Source organism: Heterodontus francisci, chromosome 2 (assembly GCF_036365525.1).
Source record: "Heterodontus francisci isolate sHetFra1 chromosome 2, sHetFra1.hap1, whole genome shotgun sequence".
Classification (NCBI taxonomy): domain Eukaryota; kingdom Metazoa; phylum Chordata; class Chondrichthyes; order Heterodontiformes; family Heterodontidae; genus Heterodontus; species Heterodontus francisci.
In genome coordinates, this window is record NC_090372.1 from 152,345,437 (window position 1) to 152,367,869 (window position 22,433).

At 43.3% G+C, this 22,433-nt stretch overlaps 1 protein-coding gene across 2 annotated transcripts in view; it reads left to right on the top strand.

Annotated features, from left to right (window-relative positions):
* The window catches only part of dnah5l (dynein, axonemal, heavy chain 5 like), a 472,330-nt gene that overhangs the window by 378,931 nt on the left and 70,966 nt on the right, over window positions 1-22,433 (top strand). For both annotated transcript variants that reach the window (XM_068012046.1, XM_068012056.1), the window contains 4 exons: window positions 3,064-3,335; window positions 11,648-11,812; window positions 13,670-13,937; window positions 16,464-16,585. In XM_068012046.1, coding sequence (XP_067868147.1) covers window positions 3,064-3,335; window positions 11,648-11,812; window positions 13,670-13,937; window positions 16,464-16,585 — 827 coding nt within the window. The remainder of the gene's footprint in view (window positions 1-3,063; window positions 3,336-11,647; window positions 11,813-13,669; window positions 13,938-16,463; window positions 16,586-22,433) is intronic.

Below are 22,433 nucleotides of genomic sequence, written 5' to 3' on the forward strand. Positions count from 1 at the left end.
CCCCAGAATGGAGATGCAGGAGAAGGGTGCAGAGGGGCATGTACCCAGCCTCCTGAGCACAGAAGAAGCTACCCTCCAGAGAGGGTCTGTCATCCAAGGCTCAGCTACCTTCAAGTGTCCGAGTGGCAGTGCCGCCGAAAACTGTGCCTCTCCAGGGAGACCATCACTGATCTATGTGTCATGCTGGAGTCGAGCTGAGCCCCATGGGAGGTGGTAGCCACCTCATGCCAGTGGCGGTGAAGGTCAACATGGCACTGAACCTCTACCCCTCCGTATCTTTCCAAGGATCCACTGGAGATATATCTGGAATCTTGGAATCTGCGGCGCATCGATGCATCAAGGTGGTGACTGATGCCCTGTTCAAGAAGGCCAGCGAACGTGTGCATTTCCACACCAATCCAGACCGTCAGGCTGAGAGCACCATTGGGTTTGGTGCCATCGCTGAATTCCCCCAAGTACAGAGTGGCCATTAAGGCTCCCACAGACCAGATAGTGACCTTCATTAACAGGAAGGGCTTCCACCCACTGATGACATGGCTACTACCCGCTGTGAGGAATCCACGCAAAGATGCAGAGGAGAGGTGCAGCACCTGCCACGGACAACCCGAGCAACCATCGCCCTGGCCATAGGGCTTCTGAAGATGCAATTCAGGTGCCTTGATCAATCTGGTGGAGCCCTTCACTGTGCCCCAGCAAGGGGCTCACCTATTGTGGTGGTTTGCTGTGCACTGCACAACCCGGTGCTGCAGAGGGGGGAGGTGTTGAACAATGAGGATCTTGTGGATCGCGATGCCCCCTACGACAATGAGGATATGGAGGAGGCTGCTGACAAGGCGATGTAAGAAGAGCGACACAGGGAGCACAGGCAAGGCGCAATAAGATACGCGCAGGGGAAGCTTGGGACGTGCTAATACACAAACATTTCATATGAGGAGCTGTCCTGATGAAAGGTCACAGACCTGAAACATTAACTTTGCTCTCTGTCCACAGATGCTGCCTGACCTGCTGAGTATTTCCAGCATTTTCTGTTTTTATTTCAGATTTCCAGCATCTGTAGTATTTTGCTTTTATTTTAACATTTCATATGACCCTTACTACCTGTTGGATCCATACCAATAAAGCCTTATCTTTCTGTAGCCCTGCTGTCACCTCCTTCATTTACCATTCCATCGCACTGCGCCCAGTTGCACATTGCACAGCGGCAAGAATAAAGCATTGACCGCACATGGCATGGCCCCTCACAACCAGCCCCTTGAGGGAGCCAGGATATAACTGAAGTCCCATAGAGCTGCCAAAAATGGAAGGAGATGTAGAGCCAACACAATCCTTTATTAAACGCAACATCACCCTCACCCATGAACCCCAAGTACAGCTAGGTGCTTTTAAAAAATTTCTTATCTGTGCTCCTACATGGTGCTTGCCCTTCGGTTTCAGCTGAGCTGGAGGTAGGCTGCTGTCCTTGCTGCCCTGTGGCTGAGGATGACCTTGACGGATGTCCTCTGGCTGCCTGAGTCCTGGAGGGCCCTGGCATGCTGAGGGGCTGCAGAACAGGTGCAGGACCCTCCTTTGTCATTGCGGCAACTTGAGGCACTGGTGTCACTGGCAGAGAAGCTGAGGAGCTGCTGTCCACACCAGGAGCATCCTGGGAGCAGCCCCCCGATGCAGAAAGCAGCTGCTCCTCCTTTGCAAGGCACTCGTGTTCCTCCCTGCTGACCTGAGAAGTGCAAGGACTGGCAGAGACTCCAGGCGCTTCGTCCCAGACTTGCCAGACCATTGCTGTACAGAGTTCATGGACGCAGCGATGGCATGTAGGTCTGCGTGCATCTCCAGCATCCACTGAGTGGTTTGCTGGATCTGACTCTACAAGCGGGTCGCCAATCTCTCGATGGAGGAAGCCAAGCATTCACCCGTCAGAGACACAGCAGCACTCATGGCCTGGATGGAGTCCTCCATCATCCACGGATAGATGCACATAGCCTCTTGAATTTCTACCAGATGTTCCTTCACCTCATGCTGCAGCTCCAACATTTGCTGTGTTGTCAACGATTCCAGAGGCTTATCATCAGGCTTGGGTTTAGCATCACCCTGGCCACTGACAATCCTGTGGTTGTCACAAGTTCCGTCAGCTGCTGGGGCAGTGTTGTCCTCATCAGGTTGTGTAACTGAATAAGCGCTAACGGATTCCCACCGACATGAGAGTATCTGCCCTGGTGGAGGTTGCAGTCACTCTCGAGGGACCTTGTGGGAGTCAGCAATCATAGGCGGGCGCCTCTCACCGAGATGCAGCCCTTTGCCACTGACTTTTTGGCCACTTCCTTTCCACCAAAGTCACCCTTTGCGGTACCTCATGCAAACCCCAAAGGAAAAGAAGTATGGAGGACTCACAGGCAGAATGAATAAGGTCATTGACGAGCTTGTGGCACTGGTTCCAGGTTCGGGGGTGGGTGGTGTCCACATGGCTGCTGACCTCCTCAGCAATCTCCATCCAGGCTTGCTTGGTCAGGCAGGGCCCCTCTCCCTGGGGAAGCGGACCCCGCCTTGCCCTTGGTGCCAGGAGGAGAGCCTGCAGGGAAGCATCGCTGAACTTTGGGACCACCTGGGGTCTTCCTTCTGTCATTCTCACTGCCACTTCATTCCCTTTCTAAAGGTTTCCAGGCAGTCCCCAGTTTATTGAGTGCTGGCAGCCCTTTAAATATGGTGCCATCACCTGTCACGGCATGACCTCACGCCACCTCCACCACCTCACTCTCTCAATGGTTAGCCCTCTTGCCTCCCGACTGTTAACTAGCCAGCCGTTGGAAAATCATGTGCAGCTGGACCATATCCCCACGCAAGCAATGGTGGCTCCTGCTTCCGGTCTTGATGCCACAAAATTCAGCCCCTGATTTTTGGCAGATGTCTGAAGGTGCTACTTTGTGAAGGGGAAGAGAAGTAAATTCTATGCATTTTCATAAGTTAATTATGTTGCATTCAGTTTCAAAATTAATAGTAATGAAGACTTGTACTGGTTGATATTACTCAGGTTATCAGTAATGATGAAATATATATTATTTATTTGTGCAGGCGGCGCCTCATTAGACCTCAATTCTGTAGAGCCAAAACCAAAGAAATGGATCATTGACATGACCTGGCTAAATCTGGTGCAGCTCTCCCATTCGTATCCGTTCACTCAACTGCTCGTGCAAGTGGCCAAAAATGATAAGCCTTGGAAGCTGTGGTTTGATAAAGAAGCTCCAGAAGAGTCTCCTCTCCCTGATGACTATGATAATACATTGGACACTTTCCGTAAACTGCTACTTATTCGTAGTTGGTGCCCAGATCGTACTATTGCTCAGGTAAATTTCTTCTTAAGGTCAGTTCTTATAGTTTGCTTACTTATAAATAAATAATTGGAGCAATATATATACTGCATACATATGAAATTGTTCAGTACAACATTTATCTCACAAGTGACTGAGACTGCAAAACTCACAAATGATACATTTGGAGTCCTACAAGTTTCCTTAAGGAGATTTGTGCACAATCACAAGATTAGAAGATAAATACGGATGAGCAAAGTCATACCATCTTTCTTAGTTGAGCCATTCAGAAAAGCCCTACAGACTGCACCCTTACTGTGATATCCAATTGTTTCTTAAATGATCTCAGGACTTTTGTCTCAATTATTCTGTCTGGGAGAATAACACTGCGCCCCCGTGTTTTAGATTCCACGACCAATGGAAATAATCTTCGTGTCCACCATATCCAGCCCCTTTAGAATCTTATATGTTTTAATCAGATCACCTCTCATTCTTCCAAACTCCAGAGAATATAGGCCCAATTTACTTAGCCTCTCATCATAGGACAACCCATTCATCCCAGAGACCAATCTAGTGAACCTTTGCTGCACTGCCTCCAGTGCAAGTATCTCCTTTCTTAAATCTGGAGACCAAAACTGCACACATTATTCTTGATGTCTCACCAAAACACTGTACAATTGTAACAATACTTCCTTATTCCTTTATTACAACCCCCTTGCAATAAAGGCCAACATGCCATTTGCCCTCCCAAGTCTCTTTGAACATTTACACTTACAAGTTTTACACCTTTTCAAAAATATTCTGCTTTTCTATTCTTACGACCAAAGTGCCTAACTTCACACTTCCCGACATTATACCCCATCTGCCATCTTGTTGCCTTCTCACTTAACCTGTCTATATCTCTTTGCAGCCTCACTACATCCTTCCTGCAGCTGACCTTTCCACCTACCTTTGTATCATCAGCAACTTAGATACATTGCTTTATGTCTCTTCATCAAAGTCATTAATATAGATTGCAAATAGCTGAGGCCCTGAGAACTGATCCTAGCGGCACTCCACTATTTACTGCCTGCCAACTTGAAAATGCACCGTCGATGTCCACTCATTACTTCCTGTCTGTTAACCAATCCTCTATCCATGCTAATATATTGCCCCCAACTCCATGAGCCCTTATCATGCAAATTAACCTTTTGTATGGCACTTTATCGAATGCCTTTTGGAAATCCAGGTATACTACATCTACTGGTTCCCCTTTATCTACCCAACTTGTTACATCCTCAAAAAACTCTAATAAATTTTTCATTAAGGATTTCCCTTTAGTAAAACCATGTTGACTTGTTCTAATCATGCTGTGCTTTTCTAAGTGCATTATTAAGACTTCCTTAATAATAGATTCCAACATTTTCCCGACGTCTGATGTTAGGCTAACTGGCCTGTAGTTCCCTGTTTTCTCTCTGCCTCCTTTCTTGAAAAGCGGTGTAACATTTGCCACCTTCCAATCTGATGGAACCGTTCCCGAATCTAAGGAATTTTGGAAAACCATAGCTAGCCCAAGCACTATATCTGCAGCTATCTCTTTTAGAACCCTAGGATATAGGCCATCAGTTTCTGGAGATTTGTCAGATTTTAGTCCCTTAAGTTTCTCCAATACTTTTTCCCGTCTGATATGAATTTCCTCAATTTATTCACTTTTTAGCCCCTAGGTTACTGCCTATTTCCCTATAGAACTTGTGTCTTCTACTGTGAAGACAGACACAAAATATTTGTTCAATGCCTCTGCCATTTCCTCATTCCCCATGATGATTTCTACTGTCTCGCTTCTAAGGGACCAATTTTTTGTGTGAGGAAAAATTTCCTGGTGTCAATCTTCAATTATCTTTTATTACTTTGAACTTGTGTTCCCTTGTCTTATAGTCACTATTTAAAATAATTTTCCAGATCTGCTTTTTCCTTATTGATTATGATCTTTTATGATCTTATATAGCTGTATAAGATAACCACTCTGTCACCTCTTTTCAAGGCTTAAAATTAATTGACACTTTTCTGAACTGCCTCCAGTACTTGAATATCTTCCTTGTATTTCAGTGACCAGAACTGGATACAGTATTCACGGTGTCATCTGACCAGAATACTGTACAGTTTGACTATTACTTCCTCTCATGTTTTGTCTCTATATTTCAACCGTCTATTTACTTTGTTGATTGGTATTCTGCAGTGGTGTCAAATCTCATAACTTTTTCACCTTCATCTTTAACTATTTCAATACCATTCAGAGAGTATGCATGCTGCCACTTTTACTTCCACTCTAATATTTTCCAGTTGTTCATTTAAATTTCATTTTACGTTTTTTCACCACTTACATATTTTCTCCAAATCATTATGTATTTTCCATTGTGCCCTCTCAGGATAAATTGCCCTTCCTACTTTAATTTTGGCCTGGATTTTACAGTGAGAATAATGATGAAGGAACAGCACTTACCATTACAGGGGTAGGCACCGACATGTTGTACCTTGAGCATTTGACAAAATTATTGACTCAGCCACGGACATGGGAGCAATTAATCTGTATATAAGGTATATAGCCAATCTAATGCTATCAAAACACAGTCCGATTCAAAACACATTTCTCCCTATAAATAAAGTAGCTCAGCATACAAGCATCAATGGAGAGCACCATAGAAACATAGAAAATAGGAGCAGGAGTAGGCCATTCGGCCCTTCGAGCCTGCTCCACCATTCATTATGATCATGGCTGATTGACTCTCTGGGTGAAGAAATTTCTCCTCATCTCAGTCCTGAAAGGTTTACCCCGTATTCTTAGACTATGACCCCTGGTTCTGGACTCCCCCACCATCGGGAACATCCTTCCTGCATCTACCCTGCCAAGTCCTGTTAGAATTTTATAGGTTTCTATGAGATCCCCCCTCACTCTTCTGAACTCCAGCGAATATAATCCTAACCGACTCAATCTCTCCTCATACATCAGTCCCACCATCCCAGGAATCAATCTGGTAAACCTTCGCTGCACTCCCTCTATAGCAAGAATATCCTTCCTCAGATAAGGAGACCAAAACTGCACACAATATTCCAGGTTATATTGTATTTTATTATATTGTGGTCTCACCACAACTGCATTAGGTAGCTAGCAAGCAAAATAGTATGCAATGCCAATGCAAATTACTTTTGTTGACAGAATAGAGCTAGCTACATAGGGTGGTAGATGAACCTTATCGGATAACTTCTGTGGATTCACACTGTGTAAGGAGTGCAGATTTATCCAATAAACCATGCAGCTCAAGGAGAGAATAGTCATTGTGGTTATTGAGGTGAGGCAGTAGAAAAATCAGCAATAGGAAGATGGACCATTTCTCACACTGCTATTGTCACAAGACAATTTAACCTGTGATGGTCAATGTTTGTGCAACTTCTCCACCTGCTTGCAATATGTGTCTGAAGGCAGGGAAGCCAACAAAAGGGCAGTGATTGCCAAATCAGGAGAATTTTATAGGATGGAACAATTAGTACTTCAGAAGAGTCATGTAAAGCAGAAAAGCAGAGTGAGACAGCGAGAATAACAGTAAGTAGCCAAGACTAGTTTATTCATCTTGACAGGCTGTTTAACTAGGTCTTGGATTCTAAAATACAGAAACATCAGCATCTCTCATGCACAAAATGTCATTTACTCACCAAAGCTAATGTCAAAATTAGATAAACATAATTACAAATAGAGAGCGCCCTTCAGTTCCTTCAATAAAGCGAGTCTCTTAAATTCACTTACGTCTATAACTCAGTCTGTCACTGTTGATTCCTATTCAGCTGTGACAAGATAATCAACAAAAAGCTCTGTTGCAAAAACTTGAGCAGATGTTACTGCATGTATTATTCAGTTACAAATTGTTTAGTCACTATCTGTAAGGTTGTACTCCAGACTAACCAATTTATGTACAAGCCAAATATCTTACCTGTTAGCAAAGGTACACTTTTAACGTAATATAATTATATGATACAGACAACTTTCAAATGACATTGGCCACTCAGGTTATCTGGCCTCAAATGGGATAGTAAATGATGCACATTGCAGTTACTGATCTTTGAGATACTTGTAAAACTTGTCCTTTAATCCAATCCGCAGCAAAAAAAAAATCAGTTAATTACTGTTTCTAACATGATCATTGAAACATAATAAATTTTGACTGTCTTCCCTGACAGATTTTAAAACTGCAAATGCAGCATGGATTTTGTTAAGTTATTGCAGACAGTTCATCATAGATTAAGGTTTATTAAAGCTATCCGTTATATTGTATTTACTAACTATTGTATATGGGTCAGCAGTATTCTGCTTTTGCCAATATCACTCAGCCCCATTACACTATACTCTTGTATTCATGAGGAACTTACAGTGCTGACTTCTGGAGATTCCTTTGATTTTCTTGCCTGTTTTCCCCTCAATACAAGTTCTGAAGCAACTTTCAACATGTCAATGAGTCTGTGTTCCAAGTAAAAGGAATGCATGCCAGAGCATAGAAATCGAGACATTCCCTAACTGACTTTTGCCATTCTAAAATGAGTTACTTAACACAAGCCTTTAAACTTGTGTTCCCCCCTCTCTCTGTGTCGTTCCCCCTCACTCTGTCCCCTCTCTCACTCTTTCCCCCCTCTCTCTCTTTCCCCCCTCTTTCTCCCTGCTCTCCTTCTCTCTTTGTCTTACTTCCCCTCTCTCCCTCTCTGCTCTCTCTTTCTGTCTGCTCTCTTTCTCTGCCCTCTTTCTCTCAGTCCGTGCTCTGTCTGCAAACCCCTCTCTCTCTCTTCCCCCTTTCCTCTCTGCCAACTCCCCTCTCTCTCTCTGCCCCCCCTCTCGCTCTCTCTGCCCCCTTTTTTTCTCGCTGCCCCCTCCCCTCTCACTCTCCCCCTCCCCTCTCTCTCTGCCCCTTCCCACTCTCTCGCCCCCTTTCTCTGCCCCTCCCTCCCCTCTCTCTCTGCCTCTGCCCCATCTCTCTCTGCCCCCTCTCCCTCTGCCCCCACTCTCTCTCTCTCTCTCTCTCTGTTCCCCCTCTCTGCCCCGTCCCTCCCTCTCTGCCCCGTCCCTCCCTCTCTGCCTCCCTCCCCTGACTCTGCCTTGCTCTCTTTTTCTCTGCCCCCTCTCTCTCTGCCACCCCTCTCTCTCTCTGGCCCCCCTGTTTCTCTGTGACCCCTGCCTCTCTCTCCAGTCCCCTGTCTCTCTCTGTTCTCCCCCACCCCCACCATGACCATTGCTGAGAGTAGGAACAGCAGTTTCCGAATTTTGCACAGATTCAGGCTTTTCTGGTGGGCTGTAAAAAAAATCGCAATCCACTGGAAAACCCCAAAGCTGTCCTGACTCCTGCTCCCAGCACCTGTCAGGACAGCTTTGGGGTTTTCCGGCGAATTCTGAATTTTTTTAAAAGCCTTCCTGAAAACCACGAATCTGTCCATTGTTTGGAAGCACTGTTCCCACTCTAATGCAGCACCTGTCAGCCGTGAATATGAAAAGAACTGTTAATAAGCATTAGATAAAGATGTGAGCTGATAAATTCCAATTCAGCTGTGAAACGGGCAGTGCGATTTTTTTTTTTAAAGCCAGTCTGGTTGGAAAGAAGACGCCCGTGGGAAATTTCTCATGCTTGAAATTACCAGTCATGGACTTCAAAATATTTTACCATGGACACTGGTGTCCGTGTACGGACACTTTGCTGACCCCTGTATCATTATTTTGGAGTAAATCAGACAGCAACTTCTGGAGTACACACATGTTTAACTAATCGTGGAAATCCAGAAGTTGCAGTCCAAATTACCCTGCTGCTCCATAGGTTGCACTGTAACAGTACCTATACTTCAGACTTGGCATTGAAATCAATGTAAGGGCATGTATTTGTGGTATTACCCACTAGTTACAGATTAAACATGGCAGTAAAACCTAAGGCTGGTGCATTCGGTGTAAGTGAATTTATAATGCCATGATCAGTCATAGTTACTGCCAACATCCTCTGACCCTGAAAATTTAATTTTATAAGTCGGGAGTGTCATTCCTTCATATTTTAATTAGAGTTGGAAATTTTAAAATGACAAACAATTCATACAATATTTTACTTTTCTGTTTGTCTTTTTGATCTTGCTCTCTTAATCCCATTTTTCTTTCCGAATCTTTATTTTGCTTTCTGTACATGATTTAAATAAAATCTGTACTTCCTGGTTTATACACTGCATATTTCAGTGAAAATTCTTCAATCTGATTGGTTGAAGAGACATGCTGTTTCTTGTCTTGCTCACACATTGATTCCCCCTAGAGAATGCCGCACTAGATCAGATGCCTGATGACAGCAGGTCTACGCCCAAAAGCCCATGAAAACTCTTTGGGCAGCTATCCGCATAGTGAACAGTGAGCACCATTCCTTCATTGCCGACTTCAAAATCTGGGTTATTATCTGCAAATATAACCAGTTTGTATCGAGTTTCTGAATCCATTGATATAAATGAGAAAGACTAGTGGTCCCCAAATCAGTAATTGGGACACTCTGCTCAGCATTTCCCCTCCAGCCCGACTTAAATCCTCTAAAAAGTACCCGCTGATTTGTACTCTTAACTATTCCCTGATTTACCCTGAATTCTCAATAGCTTTGAGCTTAACTAATAGTGAAATGTTGTTAAAGGATTTCTGAAAGTCTAGATGCTTTGCATGATGAGGATTTCCACAACCACTTTGGATGTCACTTCCTCACAAAGGTGCAGGAGGTTGATCGGGCAGAATCTTCCCCTTCTGAATTCACAATGTCTGTTGTTTACTAGGTTATTCTTGCACAAATATTGCTCATTGTTAAAAATGAAAAAGAAACTTGCATATGATTTCATGGAGTGCAGTGCTGACTAGTACGTGGAGAACCCCACGCTGAGTCAGTGGTTACTGTAGTATATTTGCCATCATTAGCTGTTGTTCAGTCATTGTACAGAATGCCTTGATAGAGGGCTGTGTCTTGTGGTCCTGCCACTAGGAGCAGCGGTAGATGTGAAAAATGGTGGCCGGCACGCATGGGCCATGCGCCGTCACGCTGCCAAGATCTTGAGCCCATCACATGGAGGGGGTGGCCTCGGTGACGTCATAAATGCGTCAACTGTTTCTGAGCAGGCGCTGGTCCCATTTGTAAAGGGCTGCCAGCCCTGCAAGGAAACTGCAGAGTTGCCCCACAACAAAATGCATATTTACCCCATTCCCTCCCCCAACTACACTGCAAATGCAGAGTTCCCCCCTTTCCCACCTCGGTGGCGCCAGCTTTCCCCGGATGGGAAAGTGGAGGCGTGAGTGCCACCTGCGATGCTGAAGATCCGGAACTGCAGGTGAGATTGCTCCAGCTTTCATTTCAATTCTAACAGGTAATTTAAAAAGCTTCCCTGCCGCCGGGATGATCAGGCCCGGCAATCCCAGTGTTGGGTCCCATGGCGGGCTGCTGCCACTCTGATCCTGTGCCCCGCCAAGGAGCCCGATTTCGGGAGGAGAACAAAATCCAGCCCCAAGTATGTGCACATGTAGGTTATCAGGCCATGATCTTGGTGAGGAGGCGTTGATTGCATTTTATTTAGGCATTAATTGTAGTGAGTTGCATAGCTTTTTAAAGATCAGTTGTATAGCATCGATAAGTTGTTAAAAATTTGTACTGGTGCTTTAAAACACCAAGGGGCAGTCGCAGTGAATGAGTTGCCGTGGATACAGCAGCCAACTGATGGTAAGAATGATTCTGAAACTAATTTATCTTGTTTCATTTTGTTACTGGCTATTGCTAAAATAGTTCTGGTTGGGTTGTTACCTTACATATGTAAGATGATAATCTGTATCATTCTACTTTGGACCACAAATGCAATACAAAATATGCAAAAACACCACGAAGATTTTTCAGACTTCAAATTATGACCAAGAATCAAATATTTTCATCCAATTACTAAGACTTTCAGGTCAGTCATTTGAAGTCTGAAAAATAGTAGTAATTCTTCGCCAGTGGCTCGGTTTAGTCATGCCATGAGACAGAAGTACTTTCTCAACTATTGAACATGTAAAGTATGTTATGAGAAATTGGACTTATAAAATTTGTGGAAAATTGATCTATGAGTGGATTATTTAGGTCAATTTCCTTCATTAAATATTTACTTCAGTGCAGCTATTTCTGCATTGTTAATTTTTGGTTTTTCTGTTTGTTTCTTTTGTACCAATTGTTTTTCCAAATGTTTTCCAATACTGTTGACTTGTTTCAGTAGATTTTACTTGTCTAACAGCCAGGTTTCTTATAATATTCAGTAGTACATTTGACAGTGTCCATATTTCTCAGTGCTCTTGCTTTTCTCAGGCTCGTCATTACATTGCTGAGTCACTTGGACCAAAATACGCAGAAGGAGTTATTCTAGATATGGAAGCAATGTGGGCAGAAAGTGATAATCGAACACCTTTGGTGTGCTTCCTTTCCATGGGCTCTGATCCTACAGAAAGCATTGAACGTTTGGCCAAGACCAAGGTACATTACAAAGTCAAGGGCACAAAGAGCAGCAAATTTTTGTTAATTCTGTATTGTCATTATGCTAATTTTCTTAATTTTACACCTGTAATGATTATAAAAGACATCCCAAGGTAAGTATGGTACTTTGGAGAACATGCATGGAAGATTCAACGAATAAAATTAATTGGGATGTTTAATTGTGACAGAAAAATATGACGGATAGATGTGATGGAAATACCAGCCTGGATTTTCCCAGCCCATTGGAGATGAGGTGGGAGGGTCGGCAATATGGTGGGGGGAGGCATCAGGAGGGGAGCCCGATGTCTTCCCGCTGTCATACCATATTGCTAATTAAGGGCCATTTTCTGCCTCCCTTATGGGCACTCCATGGCCCACAGAGGCCCCCCCCCCCACTCCCAGGTGGCGATGGCTGCCCTCCCCCCTGTAATGGCACCACTGGTGCACCACAACACCTCCATCCTCACCCCAAACGGCTGAGGCCTGTCTGCCTGGCTCTGACATCCCCCCAACCCCAACTAAACCTGTCTTTGAGGGCGGCCTGTCCCTGGAGCTGCAGCTTTAGCACTGGCCACTGCCAGCGGTGATACTGCTGAGGCTGCCAAGCTGTCGGCCCTCTGATTTGGCCAACAATGCTTGGGGGTGTGCCGCTGTCCTTAATGGGATTGCGGCCCCGGCAGTGGCCTCTTAATTAGTCACTGCGCAATATGCTGCCCCAGGTTCCTGCTGCCAGCTGAAACGGGGTTGCCTCCTGCTTTTGGCCCTGGCAGCGGGACTTCCAGGTAAGTGGAAAAATTCAGCCCACTGTAGTAAAGTGTAATAGCAAAATGTCCATAGGAAATAAGTGACCGTTACACCATTGGTCAGAAAATCATCGGCAATCCATGCCTGAATTTCCAACTTGCACTACCAGCAGGCAAGGCATGCCACTGAGAATGCATACTTGCAAAATTACCTACACAATACACACATATATAAGACTTTTAAATATATAAATAAACAAGTGACAGCAAATGGACCCATTTGTTGTCTAAATTGATATGTTGATAATTTATTTTGTGTGTTCATCTAGGGAAGGCTACAAACTCCAGAAAATGGAATGCTTTGCATACCCAACATCGGCATCAAGCATACCCTAATGTAGTGTAGCATGTGATAGCCAGTGCAACACTCCCACTAAGCTAAAATGTCCCTTCTCTACTAATGTAATAGTGTGAATATTTCAATTTCATATAGCAAATATCCTTTGTGATCTATTTTAGTATGATTGATAATTTAGTGGCAAGCTGTGTAAAACTGTGGGTAGTTTTGTGTTCTACTCCAGTACTCTTTCGAATCTGGTGGCTGCACTACCTATTCATCAATATGACAGTCATTACAGCTAAGCCTTAAAGTTGTGAAGTGATATAACAGAAATATTTTTATTAAAACAAATGTACCTCTGTAACACTAAATATTGAGTTTTTCTTACTTTATTGCTAATTATGCAACTGATTAGTCTTTTTATTGGGAAGATGAAAAACAATGTATCATCTTCAAAGTATATGATAATTTAGTCTGCTAAATAAATTATGAAATATTTCTATAACTTCAGTAAGTCTACTGCTTTGTTCTAAGTTAACATATTTTTAAAAAGTTAAGTGGAATGCATTATTTTGCAAGTTAAGATCACAAACAATTAGCATAAAATGTGTTTTTACTCATGCTAAGCTTTTGTTACTTTTGATGTTGTATAAAAGTTGTGGCTGGAAGTTAAGTTACGTTTCAAAGTGAATAGGTGTAAACTGAATATTATATGAGTCAATTTTTTGTTGCTGTAAGTACAAATAAATTTGCCATTTTTTTATACTCTTTCAGAATGTTCCCTGCCGTGCCATATCTATGGGCCAGGGTCAGGAGGTCCATGCAAGGCGTTTACTGACTCAGAGCATGCAGGATGGTGGCTGGCTTCTTTTACAGAACTGCCACCTGGGCTTGAATTTCATGGATGAACTTTTAGATACTGTCACTACAACAGAATCTATGCATGATGGATGCCGAACCTGGATCACAACAGAGATCCATCCAAAGTTTCCCATCAACTTATTACAGTCATCTATTAAATTTACCAATGAACCGCCTCAAGGTAGGACGGATGTTTTCTGGGAATTTCCTTGGAGCTGCTCCCACGCTCTCACCGTAACTTCATTGGAAGTGTGAAGGAAAGCCCATATGCAGATTTCTGCCACATTTCCAGTGAACTTGCAATGGTAGATTGGGAGCAGCTCCTAAAGAATTCCTAGCTTATGTGTGAACATACAATTTTCATTTTTTACAAAGAACAAAATTGTTTGCTGTTCTGAGGGTCAATATGGAAACAGTGGATTGTTAACAACGGTGGCATTTCTTAAAGCTGTGAATATCTACAATGAACTGTAATGGAACTGACTGAAGTTGTTTCTGCTTTACTTAATGCTCATACTTCTACCACTTTGCTATTGTATGAAGTTTAAACTTTAGATCATTATGCCTTTTCCTGCTATTTAATTTTTTGTCTATAGTACAGTGATACACATAGCTTTCCTAATGAATTAGCTGGCCAGTTCACTAAGTAGATGATCGAAATAATCAGGAAGGTCTAACATACTATCCTGAATCATGAATCTCAACTGTGCTATGTTACAATTAGTCTCAGAGGCCGGAATTCTTCAGAGGAGACAGAAGTCCCGCCACTGGGGCCGAAAGCCAGGGCAGGGCGACCCTGCTTCAGTAGGAGGTGGCACCCGGGGCTGCATTTTGCCGCTGGCAGCCAATTAAGTGGCACTAGGACGGCAGCCCACCCCCAAAAGCTGCTGGCTGTTCATTCTCTGACTTAGAGCAGTTGGAATGTTAGCATATTTGTGCACATTTTTCATTTTATCAACTTGGACTGATCTGAGTCGTAGAACAAATATTTGGGGGAAATTTATTTTTGCTACTTGAAGTGGCACCATGCAGACTTACATTGATTCCTTGGGGAGAGACAGTGCCACGGATCAAATCCTGCACAACCCACATGCGTTCATCAATGATATCAGTGGAAACATGCACAAGCCGTGCCTGCATGGCCCACGTGCTACCTGCCCCGAGGAAAATGACCTAAGTCTGCATAGTGCCACTTGAAGCATGTTTGAATCTAGAACAAGCCTTTGTATATAGCACATGTTGAAGTGATTGCACTCACATGGCACTGTGACATGAAATGCATTAAAAGGACAGATTTCCATGATTTGAACTGTATCTATAATAACCCATTCAAGATCTTACATTTATATAGCACCTTTAATGTAGTGAAACAACCCATTCATTTACATGAGTGGGGAGAATCATATTTGAATAATGAAGAAGGTTACACTGAAGGTAGGTAATTAACAGTTCTGATGAAAGATCACAGACCTGAAATGTTAACTCTGTTTCTCTCTCCACAGATGCTGCCTGACCTGCTCAGTATTTTTATCACTTGCTGTTTTTAAATTTCCTTCCTAGTAGGGGTCTTGACAGGGTGGATATAGAAAGGACGTTTCCCCTTGTGCGAGAATCTAGAACTAGGGGTCACTGTTTAAAAATAAGGGGTCACCCATTTAAGACAGAGATGAGGAGAAATTTTTTCTCTCAGAGGGTTGTGTGTGTTTGGAATTCTCTTTCTCAAAAGACGGTGGAAGCAGAGTCTTTGAATATTTTTAAGGCAGAGGAAGATGGATTCGTGATAAGCAAGGGGGTGGAAGGTTATCGGGGGTAGGTGGAAATGCGAAGTGATCAGTTCAGCCATGAACTTATTGAATAGCGGAGTAGGCTCGAAGGGCCGAGTGGCATACTCCTGCTCCTAATTCGTATGTTCGTGTGTAATGTATAGGAATTGATTAGTGCCAAAGCAAATATTTCCTTTCAGCAAAGATGCACGAAGAGGGAATCTATTAACTGGCTAATGAAATTATTTCCCATACTGTAAAAAGCTATAAAGTCTTGAGGCTGAAAGCCACACTTCGTGATATAAATACATACCTCTTTGAACTTTAGAGTTTAGATTTCAGGAAAAGTGCATAAGATGAAATCAATGTTTATTTATTTTATTTAGAGATACAGCACTGAAACTGTATCTCAGCCCTTCAGCCCACCGAGTCTGTGCCGACCAACAACCACCCATTTATACTAACCCTACAGTGATCCCATATTCCCTACCACCTACCTACACTATGGGCAATTTACAATGGCCAATTTATCTATCACCTGCAAGTCTTTGGCTGTGGGAGGCAACCGGAGCACCCAGCGAAAACCCACGCAGTCACAGGGAGAACTTGCAAACTGCGCACAGGCAGTACCCAGAATTGAACCTGGGTCCCTGGAGCTGTGAGGTTGCGGTACTAACCACTGTGCCGCCCTCATGTTCTCATGTAATTTTCAATTTTGAGTGTTACAGATAGAATCTCATATTTTAGACTTGCAAGAGAAATAACCTGAAAATAATTACTTGAAATTTACATGGTTTGAAAGGGTACAAAATAAGCTGTGGTATTTAGTTCAGTTTTCTCATGAGTGACATTGATTCAGATTGTTCCTGAACATTCCTTGTATCACTAAACGTAGGTCTAAAATAATAATTTCACTGCTTGTCTGTATTCTTGTAAATGTGTAGGTGTGAAAGCTGGTCTGAAACGTACTTACAGTAGTATCACCCAGGAACAACTGGATGTCAGCAACATGTCACAGTGGAAACCTTTATTATATGCTGTGGCCTTCCTCCATACAACTGTGCAGGTACAGCTCTTCTATATTTTATCTATAATTTATGGTGCAATTGCATTTGTAATGAACAAATTTAAACATCCCAATTCAAATTAAATCAATACAATAACACTCCTATAATAATTACTATACATTTATAATGGAAGTCTGAACATTGTAATCTCTCATTCCCAGTAATAGAACCAGCCTGATTTTCCATGCATAGAAATTGATGGGAGAAAATTTTGGTTGGTTCAGGACAGGTATATGATCTCCCCATCAGATTTTTCTTTCTATGCTCTGCTTGGGTGATGTTTAATGCCCAAGCATTAAAGACAACATCTATCCCATAATCTCACCAAATCACTAGTGAGATAAGAGGTATATTAAAACAAGCAATGTTTTCTGCCTGGTGGTATTGAGAGTGCTCACTCTCAGTGATGTTGCTGAAAACATATAAAATGCCCATAAGTTTGTAGTCAATTCCACTATGTTGTCATGACCTTTCATAATATGTTTACAAGAATGGGCAATATACACTAAAATGCCAGCTGAAGGTACTAATATCATGAATCTTTGCTGAGTTATTCCCCTAGTAAAAATGAAATCTTTTTCTGTAGAAGAGTAATTTAACAAATTGTTCCCACTGAAGTGTAACATCCATCAGATACTAATGAGGCTCAAATGTCAAAAGTTAAATAAGGCAAGATGAACTAATGATTTGTTCTGTGTATACAATGTCCCTGTGGGCTCAAACTATACTATAAGGTTAATGTTGTAGAATCTAGAATCTTACAGTACAGAAGGAGGCCATTTGGCCTGTCAAGGCTGTTCTGGCTCTTTGAAAGAGCTGTCCAATTTAGTCCCACACCCAAAATTCATTTCTATAACCATGAAAATTAATCCTGTTCAAGTACATGTCCAATTAATTTTGAAATTTCCTAAGGAATCTGCTTCCACCACTCTCTCAAGTAATGCATTCCACATCTTAACAACCTTCTGTGTGAAGAAAATTCTCATCATTTCCCCACTAGTTCTTTTGTCAAATATTTTAAATCTAATGACCCTCTGGTTATTGACCTGTTGCCAGAGGAAACAGTTTCTTCCTCATTGCTTTAGCAAAACCTCTCATAATTTGGAAACTTATCAGGTCTCCCCTTAACCTTCTTTGCTTGGACAAGAACAAACCAAGCTTCTCCGATCTGTCCACATAACTGAAGTCCCACATTCCTGGTTTCATTCTGTTAAACATCCCCTCTACCCTCTCCAAGGCCTTCACATCCTTCCTAAAGTGTGGTGTCCAGAATTCTATACAATACTTCAGCTGAGGCCGAACCAGTGAGCTGCAAAGGTTTAGCATGACTTCCTTGTTTTTGTATTCAGTAGCCCTATTTAAGTATCCCATACATTTTCTTAACTGCCTTATCAATTCGCCCTGCCACCTTCAAAGATTTGTGAATATGTACCCCAAGTCCCTCCCACCTTCCAAGATAGTACCATTTAGATTATACTGCCTCTCCATGTTGTTCTTTCCAAAGTGCATCACCTTGCACTTATCCACATTAAATTACTCCTGCTATGTGTCTGCCCATTTCACCAGTTTGTCTATGTTCTTCTGAAGTCTGTGACTATCCTCCTCACTACATATTACATTGCCAAGTTTTGTATCATCTGCAAATTTCAAAATAGCATTCCCTATACCCAAGTCCAGGTCTTTCATACTGCATACTTGTCCAGTTGGAAAAATATTTGTTACATCTACTCTCTTCCTACTATCCCTTAGCCAAATTCCTACCATTCCTTTAATCCCATTTGCTTCTAATTTCAGAATATGCCTGTCTTGTGGTATTTCATCAAATGCTTTTTGAAAGTCCAAACATACAACTACCTTCATAAGAAAATAAGAACATCAGAAATAGGAACAGAAGTAGACCATACAGCCTCTCGAGCCTGCTCCACAATTCAATACGATCATAGATGATCAGCCTCAACTTTATTTTCATGGTCATTCCCTATGTCCCTTGAATCACTGAGAAACCAAAAATCTGTCTATCTCAGCCTTGAGTATACTTAACAGTGGAGCATCCACAACTGTCTGGAGTAGAGAATTCCAAAGATTCACAACCATTTGAGTGAAGTTTCTTCTCATCTTTGTCTTGAATGATCAGCCCCTTATCCTGAGACTGTGCCCTGGTATTCTAGATTCCCCAGCCAGGGGAAACAACCTCTCAGTAGTTACCCTATCAAGCCCCTTCAGGATCTTGTATGTTTCGATAAGATCACCTCTCAATCTTCTAAACTCCAGAGAGTATAGGCCTAACTTACTCAACTTCTCCAGTTGGAAAAATATCTGTCACATCTACTCTCTTCCTACTTTCCCTTAGTCAATTTCGTACCCAAGTTCCTACCATCCCTTTAATACCATCTACTTCTAATTTCAGAATATGCCTGTCTTGTGGTATTTCATCAAATGCTTTTAGAAAGTCCAAATATACAACTACCTTCATAAGAACATCTACTCTCTCTTCCTACATAGGTCAACCCTCTCATCACAGGAAACAATCTAATGAACCTTCACTGTACTACCTCAAATGCAAATATATCCTTCCTTAAATATGGAGACCATAACTACACATAATACTCCAGGCATGGTTTCACCAAGACTCTGTACAATTATAGAAAGACTTCCTTATTCTTGTACTCCAATCCCCTTGCAACAAAGGCCAACGTGGCATTTGACTTCCTAATTGCTTGTTGTACCTGCATGCTATCTTTCTTGTTGGGATATTATCTGGTCTCAACCACCAGCAAAAGGGCCTGTGAGAGCCACGCGTTGCCTTCTCTGGGAAAGGCCCACTGGATCAATTAGGCACTTAACTGGACAGTTGCGGGCCTTCCCCAGAATCAAGGACCCCAGCAGTGGAAGTCCCGCCTGCTGAGAGCTGTCAGCCAATCAGAGGCTGAGCAGTGCCACCACGAAGGCACAGGCTGCTGCCGGTGTAGCACTCACCTGAGGCCCTGGAACCAGGCCACAGGTAATTCTCAGCATGAGGGGTTTCATGGGACGGAGTTCACAGGGAGTAGGGTTGTAGGGGGGGTTGTGGGTCTCAGCAGGACCTCCCCTTGCGATAAACACACACACAGATAGAGACAGAAAAAGTAGAGAGAATAAAGGGGAAATGTTTGAGGCAATAGCTGGGTGTATTTACAGTCAGTCCTTTGAGTTCAATGTGGAGTCTTTGGTGCTGGTAAGTCTTGCTGTTCGTTGGGGCCCAGTGCACGCTTTAACTTGTTTCGAGGTAGGAGTCTTTTCTCTCGAGGTTTAAGCGACTTCAGTGGGTCCGGAGGTTTGTCAGAAAGTGAGAGAGCCAGCCAGGAGAGAGGCTCTCTTGTTCCAGGTTCAGTTGCAATCTGCAGTCTGTCTTCAAAACTGTCTTGTGTCTAGTTCAAAAAGTGTCAGCCAGCAGGTTAGTCATGCGACCAGCTGGTTTGTGGATTCTCCATCTTAGCAGACCCTCGAATGCGAGATTTCTTACACCTTCAATGTCTGGTGATCAAACTCCATTTGGGTTAATTGAACCAAGGAGTAGTTGCGTTGTCTCTCCAAGCACCGTCACTTTGTATGCAAATGTTCTGCAGCCAAATGTCTGGTGACCTCTTTAAACAAATCATCTCTTCACTTCAGCCACAGTTTAAAATTAATGTTCATTTAACAAAATTAATATGCCTCATTCTTGGCAGGTGGGGGTATTCATGGCACCCAGCAGAATGAAATGCGATTTTTTAAAAAGAGCATTTCATTAAAAGGGACTAGAGAGAAGCTAAGTGCATCTCTCTCATTCATTCCAAAATCCTACCAGTTGTTACAGCCTGTCTTTTCTTAGTAGCAGAGCTGCTTTAAATTGTCCTTTTTGGAATCCCAACAAACATGTGGTTTTTTGGGAGGTTTTTCAGTTTGCACATTTCCATGACTGCCCAGGGTGTCTTTGCTCTTGTTGAGGTCTGCAGGGGAAGGATTAGATTTAATTAGCCCTAAGTGGGAGTTCTGCTCATGAGCATCGGCAGTGGGCAATTCTACTGAGAACTCTCTTTCAGTGCTTTAATGAGTCATGCAAGGGCTCTTCACCTTAGGGGATGGTTCTCTTTTCTCCTAACTGTGGGGGGAGAATTCCTTGCTAATCTTCCCTTTGACCTCTGGGGCAATCCTGCTTGCAGGTATAAAAACAAGAAGTGCTGGAAACACTCAGCAGGTCTGGCAGCATCTGTGGAGAGAGAAGCAGAGTTAACGTTTCAGGTGAAGCAAGTAAAGTGAGGGTGGGGCAAGAGATAACAAAGGAGAAGGGTAGGACAAGGTCACAGAATAGCTGACCAGAAGGTCATGGAGCAAAGATATGTTAATGGTGTGTTGAAAGACAAAGCATGAGTACAGAAAGGGTGTTGATGGACTGAAAATTGAACATCCGCAAGTACAAACATGAAAAAAACAGTGGGTAAGCAAACTGAACAAACTAAGATGAAATAAAATAAAATAAACACAAAAATATATAAAAAAAGTGAAAAAGAAAAAAATAACTGAAAATAAAAGTAAAACGGGGGACCTGTCATGCTCTGAAATTATTGAACTCAATGTTCAGTCTGGCAGGCTGTAGTGTGCCTAATCGGTAAATGAGATGCTGTTCCTCGAGCTTGCGTTGATGTTCACTGGAACACTGCAGCAATCCCAGGACAGAGATGTGAGCATGAGAGCAGGGGGGAGTGTTAAAATGGCAAGCAACCGGAAACTCAGGGTCCTGCTTGCGAACTGAGCAGAGATGTTCCGCAAAGCGGTCACCCAGTCTGCGTTTGGTCTCCCCAATGTAGAGGAGACCACATTGTGAGCAGCGAATACAGTATACTACATTGAAAGAAGTACAAGTAAATCGCTGCTTCACCTGAAAGGAGTGTTTGGGGCCTGGGATAGTGAGGAGAGAGGAGGTAAATGGGCAGGTATTACACCTCCTGCGATTGCAGGGGAAGGTGCCGTGGGAAGGTGATGAGGTGGTGGGCGTAATGGAGGAATGGACCAGGGTGTCACGGAGGGAACGATCCCTTCGGAATGCTGACAGGGGAAGGGAGAGGAAGGTGCGTTTGGTAGTGGCATCACGCTGGAGGTGGCGGAAATGGCGGAGGGTGATCCTTTGGATATGGAGGCTGATGGGATGGAAAGTAAGAACAAGGGGAACCCTGTCACGGTTGTGGGAGGGAGGGGAAGGGGTGAGGGTAGAGGTATGGGAAATGGGCGGGACACGGTGGAGGGCCCTGTCAACCACAGTGGGGGGGGGAATCCTCGGTTGAGGAAAAAGGAAGACATATCAGAAGCGCTGTCATGGAAGGTAGCATCATCAGAGCAGATGTGTCAGAGATAGAGAAACAGGGAGAATGGAATGGAGTCCTTATAGGAGGCAGGGTGTGAAGAAGTGTAGTCAAGGTAGCTGTGGGAATCGGTGGGTTTATAATGGATATTAGTAGACAACCTATCCCCAGAGATGGAGACAGAGAAGTCGAGGAAGGGAAGGGAAGTGTCGGAGATGGACCATGTAAAGGTGAGAGAAGGGTGGAAGTTAGAAGCAAAGTTGATAAAGTTTTCCAGTTCGGGGCGGGAGCAGGAATCGGCACCGATACAGTCATCAATGTACCAGAAAAAGAGTTGGGGGAGGGGGCCTAGGTAGGACTGGAACAAGGAATGTTTGACATATCCCACAAAAAGACAGGCATAACTAGGACCCATGCGGGTACCCATAGCAACACCTTTTACTTGAAGGAAGTGAGTGGAGTTGAAGGAGAATTTGTTCAATGCGAGAACAAGTTCAGCCAGGCAGAGGAGGGTGGTGGTGGATGGGGA